At 35.5% G+C, this 10,383-nt stretch overlaps 2 protein-coding genes across 5 annotated transcripts in view; both read left to right on the forward strand.

The window, feature by feature from the left end:
* The window catches only part of pth1a (parathyroid hormone 1a), a 961-nt gene extending 382 nt beyond the window's left edge, over nucleotides 1–579 (forward strand). Inside the window, exon 3 of the mRNA XM_016259763.1 lies at nucleotides 68–579. Coding sequence (XP_016115249.1) covers nucleotides 68–302 — 235 coding nt within the window. The 3' untranslated portion in view covers nucleotides 303–579. The remainder of the gene's footprint in view (nucleotides 1–67) is intronic.
* Nucleotides 580–1,344: 765 nt separating this feature from the next.
* btbd10a (BTB (POZ) domain containing 10a) overlaps nucleotides 1,345–10,383 on the forward strand; it is a 13,809-nt gene continuing 4,770 nt past the window's right edge. Inside the window, exons 1-5 of one of the 4 annotated variants that reach the window (XM_016259334.1) lie at nucleotides 1,345–1,692; nucleotides 2,410–2,557; nucleotides 7,919–8,121; nucleotides 8,740–8,992; nucleotides 9,105–9,207. In XM_016259334.1, the coding sequence (XP_016114820.1) occupies nucleotides 2,457–2,557; nucleotides 7,919–8,121; nucleotides 8,740–8,992; nucleotides 9,105–9,207 (660 nt within the window). In that variant the 5' untranslated portion in view covers nucleotides 1,345–1,692; nucleotides 2,410–2,456. Of the gene's footprint in view, nucleotides 1,693–2,409; nucleotides 2,558–3,964; nucleotides 4,682–7,918; nucleotides 8,122–8,739; nucleotides 8,993–9,104; nucleotides 9,208–10,383 lie in introns of those variants that run through there. The other 3 variants (XM_016259343.1, XM_016259351.1, XM_016259330.1) reach the window with 3 other exon arrangements.

The following is a 10,383-nucleotide window of genomic DNA, read 5'->3' on the forward strand; positions in this document are numbered from 1 at the left end:
AGTAAAACCCTTTTTTTTTTTTTTTTTGCTCAAATGTATGATAATGTATTTTTTTCTCATCAAAAAGCAAAAGGGCTATCAATGAAGTCCAGCTTATGCACAACCTCGGGGTGCATAAACATGCGGAACTGAGGCAAGACTGGCTTCAGATGAAGCTTCGGGAAATCCACACGGCCTCAGAGAAGAACAACGAAGGGAAAACAGGACTTCTTTCAGATATCATTCCCAATCTGAAGGATCTAAATCCAAGGGAAGCAGAAGATATCATTGCAGTTTTGGAAAAACTTATGAACCCGTCGTAAAAACCGAATTTGATTCATGTGAACTCAGGGACTGAAGTCAAGCCATTCTTTTCAGCCTTAATAATTCTATTAACAATATTTATTTTTTTTCTATACAAAATGTATTTATATTTTTTATGTAGTTTCCATCATTTTTAGCGGCTAAGCCGTGACAGCTCAAAGCTCTTTTATGTATTTATTCGTTATTTGATCGTAACATAGGCTAGATCTATTAACTGAATCCAGAAAAAAGTAAAGGAGCAGTCGGACCAAATGTTTTTTTTTTAAGAAAACAAAACCACAGATAAAAAGTCATATTTGAGTGTCTTCTATTCATGATGACAATGTAAAATAAAGATAAAAAACACTGTTCATTGTTGTGTTAAATGTCTCACATCATGCACTTTACATTTAGGCTTGGTTATTTAGGAATACATTTAGCCTGCTCTTTAAATTTATTTCTACTTCTACTTTTTTCGTTTTTCTTGTATATCTGCAGTAATAATTTAAAATAATATTATTAATAATAATACATAATATATAATATAAATATAATATTATTTCAATGCACTCTCTGCATTCTATTTTTGTAGAACGCCTTTTATGGCAGCAATGTAAATATCTCAAAAGCAGCGTGTTCCCCCACAGCAGTTGATGGTACCAGAGATTATCTTACTATAGGCAAAGAGTATAGAAGACCTTAGGTCTTCTAACTTGGATCACGTGTGCCGTAATAACCAATCACATTACAGCCTTGCCGTCATTGACTTTCGTTCAGCGTTGTGCGACACTCAATCGCAGTTTACGTATACCATAGGAATGAATGGGAAGTGCCGTAAGCTGTATCCCACCTGTCGCAAAAAGTCAGTGACTTCTCTTATAAAACATAATTTTGTTTTCGTGGTAAACTCTAAAAATAGTTTAATCCAAAAGTATTATTTAGTGTAAAACATGTTGTAGATTAGCAGGCTGTCGATTCATTAAATGATAAGCCGTTTCCTCTAAAAAGCTGTTTATTCAGCGTAGTGAAGCCTCTCCTCCATTGACATCCATTCAAACAAAACGGCCTCTGGTCTCCTTTCCCACGTACTGCCAGACTTGCTTTAGCCGTCACGCTTTTTCGGCTAATGGTTGCAGGCTTGCCTTCTAGTGGCTTTGATTGTACGCTGAAGGTGAAGGTGGTTTCTATTACGACGTCCCGTGTGTTCTTCTCGCGATATTTAGCTTAGTTACCTTGTCTCCTTGGTTAGCCGTGTAGCATCTTCATATCTGCCAGCATTGTATCCCATCGTTAATGGTGAAGAACAAGCTCATGTAAATTAATGCTAGCTATTATTCACTTCTGTCAGTAAGTTCAAACGTAACGTAACGTTACACCACGCGGAGAAAGTTCAGCGTTTAGCAGAAACAGGTGAGAGATCGTTTGTGTTTGATTAGCGCTCACTTTTAAACGCTAACTTAAGCTAACTAGATAGCTTAGTGAACCAGGTTACCTAGGTTGGAATACTTGGTCAGTTTTGTGGGCTTTTTGGAGACTTTATTTTTTACTAGCTCAACAAATAACGTTAGTTAAACGAACAACGTTTCTTGTGGAATTGTACTACTTCTTATGAACATTATCTCCCATCTTTTTTAATAATCGGAACCAGAAGGATCACGACTTGTCTTTTTTTTCTTAAAGAATAATATATATATAAAAAAAAAATATATATATATATAATTAATATATAGAATAGTAAAGAAAAAAAATAAAATGTTACAACTATATAATTGTCCAAAAGAAAAAACATTCCAGTACAACAAGTAGAGTTCTTGTAAACATTACGCAATATCAGCAGGGCTCTAAGAATCAAATCCATATCCAAAAAAATCCTGTAGGAATTTCACTTTATCCAGTAAAATCTTATTTGATTTGTAGAGGATTCTTATTTTATGATTCGTTTGGGTTGTTTCAAAATTAAGATTACACACAAATTTTAATCGAACCACAGTTGAATTTTCATGCAAGTTATTTGTGCACATAAAATCTGCCATTTGGACAGATTAAATTAATAAATTTAAAGCATCATTGCAAGTTTTGGCAACAGAAAGAATGAAAACATTGTTTCAATTCTTTTTGCTCTGCTAGGATATGAGACCTTAAGGCGTAACGGTCCAGTAATATAAACTCCTGAGATGGCAGCACGTTCTATCTCTTATGACAGCCGCTCTAGCGATTCAGAAAATTGGGATCAAAGGACAACATGTCGGTCTAGGAGAATCTGCAGACACTTAAGGTAAGACTGGATAATAACAGATTCCCAGTCATAGGAGTGTCCACCTGCTGCATGGATTTTCTGAAGTCTGTCTTCAAAAACACTGCACTGTCAGACGTATTTGAAGTTGAATATGTGGATGTAAACGTTCTTGTACAGTTAAATTCATTGTGGTTCACTCCAAAATGCTAAAGCCATTATTTATGTAGTTAATATATAAGGCTGAGTGGATAATAGTAATCAATTTTAATTGATCTTCATTTTGATTAACTGAAAAAAAAAAGATTAGATTCTTAAATAGGTAGATTCTTTAGATTCCAAGATCGCTCTGTTTTGTCTATTGTCAATGCGTAAACAAAACTTCACCAAACATCATTTTCAGTTTTCATGACAGCCACCATTTAAATGTTTACATTTTAACAAATTGGAGTAAAAAAATAACACCATTTAAAAAGTATATATAAAAACTGGTTGATTTAGTTGATTAGTTGATTTTATTAAATAAATAGAATTTAGACTCTGTTGTTCATTTTAACCTTTGATATTTTAGTAATGTACCAACTTATAAGGTTTCCTGTATAGTTTACAGCATTAATTGATATATTGTACCTGTACTGTAATTGATAAATAGCCAAACGAATCGAAATCTAATCGATTAAGAGCTTGTGAATTGAATCAGTTCATGAAATGAGTGCCATTACTTAGCCCTAGTTTATATGGTATGTTTTTGTGCATCATGCTGGTTGTTTCAGTGTGTAATACTGATTTCTTTAGGGAATTTTGTATTATGATAGAAGATTACATATCTGCTGTGCTTGTATCTAGAGGGCCTGTTTATAGTATATTAGTATACTAAAGTTACTGGGCAACAACTTGGGTTATCTATCTATCTATCTATGATATCAATGCAAGTGCCATCTTAGTGATATCAATGTCAATTTGCAATGCCATTGCAGAAATGCTGTTTTCACTTTAGATGCCACTTTGAATTCAAAGTGGATAAAAAACGAGGCTGGCATAGATAAACTTACAGTATTTATAATGACACAAACTGTTTTATGGAGTTTTTGCCTACTGAAAGGTTTTTTCAAAAAAGCCTTTTCGTCAGCTGAACATTATCAGTATGTTATTAAACATCAGTACAATCCATTAAATTCACTGTACTTCTATCCCTCACAACCAAGTTTTCAAATTATATATGGCCACATGATAAGGCGTTTTTGCATCTGAGTGTACAATTTAACACCCACCCCCCCCCAAAAAGGTACCATTCTAATAGTTTTTGCATATTTTAAATGAGAAAAGGGCTGTAGAGAGCGCCAATGCACATAATGTTCGCCTTTGTGTCAGCGCCACCTGCTGGCCGTTGAGAAATGAACAGCTTGTAAGGATGGAGTCGGAAACAATGGCCATAAAAGCTTTTGTTTATGAATGAAAGGAAGGGTTAAAAAAGCACAGCTTACGACATGCTTTTCTAAAGCAGTTTTTTTAATCATTTTATTTCATTATCTAGTCTGTTATAAGCACACCTTTGATTGTCAAGGATATGTGAAGGTTATACAAGGATACGCTGATGATATCAAACTAATATAGCGATTGATTTGAATTGACGACAGATGGTGCATTACAACACTCACTTGTCTGCACCTTTAAATGAGCTTTGTACTATATTCAGAACAGAAGGTCATTCTGACAAGTCTTGTATAACGCTTTAAACACTCGTGCGGTTGCGGAGATCGAGGTTCACCGAGTTTGTTTTCCATCTCTTTCATCAGCACGTCGTGTTATGGTGCACGAGAGAATCTACACAGTGTATCAGGAGATGTTAGCAGTGTCGGCCTACGTCATCGAGGCAGCCTCCGCGTGCCACAGTAGCGACCAGCCTTTCACTCGCGCGTGCGTCTCCGGCAGGTTACTATGCTACCGTCCTACCTGAGGGCGTCCTTTCTTTCCAAACAGCGGCATTTGGAGGCTGTGTTCGCAGCGAACAAGTTACACCGGAGTGCTCGCATTATGCTGAAGTTTGAAAGTAATGCCCGAGGATGTTAAGTCGCCTGGCAAGTCGTCTTTGTGCGAAGGAGCGCGCGTCCTTTGTGCGTTCATTCATCAGCTGCTGCCCTGCTGCTTTGTTTTAAAGACAGGCGGGTATGTAGACACTCTTCACTGTGTTCATGAGTCTTAAAAGAGGGATGTGTTGCTTAGTAAAGTCCTGAGAAAATGCGTAGTAAGTTTTATTTATAAATTTTATTTCAGATGCAGTTGCCTCATTAAATATTCTATGAGTTGTATGCGTCATTTGAACGCATATCTGCAGGCAGTGCGCTTCAGGAACGCATTGTCTTGCTGTTTAACATTAGAGGAGCGGTGTCAGCAGTGTGCTGAATTATTGATGCTACTTTCTCTGTAAGTAACGGAACAAAAGTCAAGTTAAACCGCGCTTGTCTTTTTTATTAGTATTGATTGACATACAGAAAGACAGATCTTCAATTGGCTTGTCTTGTCAAGATGCTGATCTTGTCCCCTAAGGGGTCCGGAGACACCACAGACATGCCTTCATTTCAATTCGTAGTGGGCTACTTCTGCCTGGCACATTTCTGGGCTGATGCAATAGAGAAGCAAAACATGATCTTGACTTGTAATTATTGACTTGGAATCATGTTTGTCAGTGGGTCTGTGAAAATGATCTGTGATATGAAGCTGAATGAGCCCATCCTGTGTGCTGAATGAATTTCTGTGTGAGCTGCTTAGGGAGTCATCAGACTGTTCAGATGGTACTTAAAGGATGCAGCTGAAGTTCAGGTTTCACCATTGCATTAATGGCTGGGATCTTGGCAGCTAAAATATCAATCAGTAAGACCGAGAAAGCAGCTGAGAAGTGTTGGGAGTACAAAGGTTTGCATAGTGTGATTTTGGTGTATTTTAAACAATAAAAGTGTCTTATAAACAGTATCCAAAACCATTATTTTAACCATTTATTATATTTTACATAATCACACAATATACTACATTGCATTATATTATCAGTTGTTTTCTTTTAATTAATATAATATTGTAATATATGTGTGTGTGTGTATATATATATATGTATATTTAGAGTATAGCAATAAAACAATAGGTAGTTCAATATAACAAGAATTTTATATTAGTATTCATAATATTTTGTAATAATTATAATATGATAGTAATAATAATAACTATTATTCTTAATGTTATTTAAGCCATTATATTATTTTTATATATTACTTTATATTGTGTTTTTATTTTAAGGATTTATTTATTCTGTTTTACACAATGAAATAACCTTTAGAGTATATATATATATATATATATATTCATTTATTTATATTGTTTTAATATTAGTATTAATAATATTTTGTAAATATTATCTTTCTTATCGTTTAATTGATGCTATAATAATAATAGTAATAATTACTATTATTCTCAATATATTATTTAAGCCATTATATTACTTAATTTACTAAATTATATTATGTTTTGTGAACATTTGTTAATCATAAGTCATTTTATTTTCATTTCAGAATAAATGGTTATCAATAATTATGAAAACAAAACAAAAATTACTTAATCTGTGAACACCTTTGTTTCCTATCAAACACACAGCATGTCATGACTCTTAAGAGACCCACCACTAGGTGCCATCTGTCGTGAAATTTCTAGATAAAATAGATAAGTGTTAGTATCTGTAAAATGATCAATCTATGTCTGATAGGGACTGTAAAGGTCACTCTAGACTTTGCACTTCATTCAATTTCTGTTCATATTCATGAAAACACATGCATTTGCAAAGAGGTTTTGGGTTTTGCTGCCTAAAGTTAAATATTGGTGATCGGTGATGTGACCACACTTTAAATTGCATATTAAAACAGAACTGATTACATTGATTTGATCAGTGGGATGCTATAGATTGTTGCATGTTTGTTCTGCATCAGGTAGGAAAACTCGCAGCAGAACACAGCAGGACAACTTATTGAATTTGTATCTGCTGTTGAGTATGGTGGTGCCGTGGGCTCTAGTCACGCTCTGGTTGGTTAATGGGTTCACAAAGCTTTTGGTTGGTGCAGTCATGAGTCGAAATAAATCGAGGGGTCCATATTAGGCAGCACTTTCGCTGGGATAAAACAAGCCCTATTTCCAGCCTATTCATCATTTATTCAAACAGAATATTCTGCCCGTGCACGCTTCAATGGACCCTTTATGTTTTTTCAGTGCAGGGGAAGAAAGAGGCATAGACCACAAAGACTGTGTTTTTTAACTGTGTTTTCTGCTTTGGTCTGTGCTGCACTCCAGTCTCCTTGCTTCAAGGGCGTCTGTCTTGTAATGATCCTGTTTCAGCCCCCTGGGGAATGAGTATTAATGCAAGAAAAAATGAACAGCACCTGGTCTGGGCATAGGCAGTCTGGAGGCTTTAAATGATGTCTGGGTTTATAAAGGATTTATTTGCATTTTATAGCTTTATTTATTTATTATTATTACTATCAGGTTTGTTATAGTTAATTAAAACTCAAACTAGTTTGTTACTTTTTAATAGTAACAAGGTTTTTAATACTTTATTTTATTTCATCTAGTTCTCAAGGAAACATTTCTCATTTTCATTTAGTTTAACTTGACATACTAAAACGGATTTTTTTTTAAACCATTCAGACATTAAAAAAATAAAACTAATAAAAAATTAATAATTCAAAATTTTAATAAGCTATAATAGTATCTCGACAGTAAAATAACACTGATTACTTTGTTAATATTATAATTGAAAAATATATTTCAGTTTTATTATTTAAAAAATGCTGTTTGTCAGTGCAATTTATGTTATAAATACAAAATAGAAGAAACCAGGGCTAGTTTTGTGAATATTTCTTTCTGTGGGTATATTTCTGATTTTTTTTTTTGTCCTGGATTTCTAAATTAAATTATAAGAAGTATTGAATCTTTAATATAGGCCGTCGCCTGAAAGGATTAGGTTAAAATTAAACCTCAGTCACTTTTTCTTACAAGCACAGCACGTGATGTGAATAAAATAAAGACAAATGGGAATGAATCGTCTGTGATCACACGGGTCAATGCAGCGGCTTGACAGATGAGGCTGTGCTGAAAATGAAGCTGCGCTGCTGTCCTTTTGTGTCATGCAGCAGGTTTGCAGGAAACGGTGAGAAATTGTGCTTTGCTGTCATCACACTTCCTGCACACAGCATCTCTTTTAGAGCCCAGAGTTCATGTAAGTTTATTGTAGGCGCAGTTCATTTTAGGTTATTGTAGGCGCTCGGTGGGTTCCTCACATTGTGGAGAGATGCACTCGGACCAGCCCTCCCTCAGCAGTCGATTGGTCACGTGTGTATCTGACTGTGTGTTGGCTTTTCCTGCCAGTGGTCAGCCGCGTGGAGCTCAGCTGGAGGGAGAGCTGGTCAAAATGAGCCTGCACGGAGCCAGTGGAGGAGGACCCCTGGACCACCCCAGGGAGAGACGGCGCTCTGGTGATCGCTCCAGGGATTCTTCACACGAGAGAGGCGAAGGACAGCTAACCCCCTGCATCAGGAACGTCACCTCACCCATACGCCAGCACCTCAGCGGTGAGCTTTGGGTTGCTCATTCTGTACCATTTAAAACTCTCTCAAAACTTTCCAAATGCTATTCTTATTTTAATATTAAACCTACATTAATTATAATTTATTTTTTAAATATTTATGAATATTTTTATTTATTTATTTCTAAAATACACTGCCATTCAAAAGTTTGTGGTCAGTCAACATTATTCTTATATACTGATTTACTGCTCAAAAAAAAAAAACTTGAAAACTGTTTCGCTGCTTAATAATTTTGGAGAAAATTTTTCTGTTTTTTGAGAAAACAAAGTAAAAAAAAAAAAGAAATTTATTTGATTGATTTAATGCACCTTTGCTGAGCATTTTAAACATTTCGATTTCTTAAAAAAAAAAAAAATTTCAACAGTAGTCTACATAATTTGTTTGTATTTTTTATTATTTCTATTTTTTATCTGGTTTAATAATTCAATCATGAGGGTTAAATTCTCTAGCTGCAACTTCACAAACTGTTGCTGAATTTTATTTATTGTATTAACATTTATTGTTTGTGTACACTGATGGCTTATAGCTTTTACTGATGTCGGTACTGAGAGGCTTCACTTATTTTGTTTGACTTCTTGCTTAACTTCGGTATTGTTTGCTCAGACCGTGAACGGGATTCAGGCTGCTCATCGCGCTCCACGAGTCCCAGGCCTCAGAAAGCATGCATTTCCAGCCTGTTCTATGGTGACCCTCATGGAAAAACCCACAGCTCCGACATGATCTACGTGTGTGAAAATGTCAAGGAGGGCCCTCGCAGTTTGAGGACTGCCGAGAGAGTCACTCTGATTGTAGACAACACTCGTTTTGTGGTCGACCCATCCATCTTCACTGCCCAACCCAACACCATGCTCGGCAGGTAGGATAAACTTCAGTCTCGTCTTTCAATTTGTCTGTTCATTATGGCTTCAATAGAACCATTCACTTCACATCAGTGTTTTAATAAATAACTGATGGGTGTTGTCTTGAAGGATGTTCGGATCTGGACGGGAACACAACTTCACACGTCCTAATGAAAAGGGAGAGTATGAGGTTGCTGAGGGAATCAGCTCCACCGTGTTCAGAGCCATTTTGGTGAGTGCACTATGCTTTAAAAGCTTTATTGAGGTTTTAAATATCTCTTTGGCCTAGTGCAGAGCATATTGATTAAGTGCCGGATTAGACTGCAGTATCAAAATTCACATGACTTCAGCACAAAGCGCACTTTTTTTTAAGGGGTCTTATTATGCTTTTTCACTTTTTCAACTTTAGTTAGTCTAATGTTGCTGTTTGAGCATAAAAAAGATCTGCGAAGTTACAAAGCTCAAAGTCCACTTCAAAAGGAGATATTTTATTTAACAGAAATCACTTTACAAAAACTACAACGAACTACTCGTTTGGACTACAACGCATATTTTCCGGGATTTGTGATATCACAAAGATTGACGAATGGGATGAAACCTGGTTGAGCTGCACTAGAGAAGGCAATGAGTGTTATCACTATGTCGGAGACACGCTAGCTTTCCCAAGACAGATGAACTTAGAGTGGTTCATCCAGGTTTAAATCGCGCTAAAATTGATTTGATTTTGACACAATATTTACACTGAAGCTAACCAATCACAGAACATTTGGTATTTCAGAAGGCGGGCCTTCATTTGATACAGGAACTATTCGAGCCGTTCATGCCAGACTGGGGAGAGAGAGGTGATGTAATAATGTAAAATATGTGAAAAATAATGTGTTTTTCGAACAACCTAGTATGAGAGCCTGTTGTAGTACACCCCCAAAACAAAATCAAGACTTTGTAAAAGAGCATAATAGGACCCCTTTAAAGCTCATTGCAGATGTATTACACACATAAAAATGGCAACTCAGCAGAACGTTTTCCCCACTGTCTGGTTTCTTTGTTTCCTTTATTATCTTCAGAGTCAGTGTCAGCATTTTTTGTATTCTTTTCCTGCCTGATCACTTTACTGACCTTAAAATTAACTCATACTTAATAAAACGGATAGTATGGATGCCGGATGATTGTTTCGTTAAAAATAGTTTTTTTTTTGTACACGAAGAATAGAAAGAAAAAATATTTCGCATTTTATACAGACTATATTTATAAAATGTATAATATAAATGTAGTCAAAAGTGCTGTCATGATTAAATACATCCAAAATAAAAGTTTGTGTTTACATAATGTGTGTGTACCGTGTATATTTGTTTATATAAATACACACACATTCATGTATGCATCTATCTATCTATCTATATATATATAT

This window comes from Sinocyclocheilus grahami, unplaced genomic scaffold (genome assembly GCF_001515645.1).
Source record: "Sinocyclocheilus grahami isolate Dianchi unplaced genomic scaffold, SAMN03320097.WGS_v1.1 scaffold30.1, whole genome shotgun sequence".
Classification (NCBI taxonomy): Eukaryota; Metazoa; Chordata; class Actinopteri; order Cypriniformes; family Cyprinidae; genus Sinocyclocheilus; species Sinocyclocheilus grahami.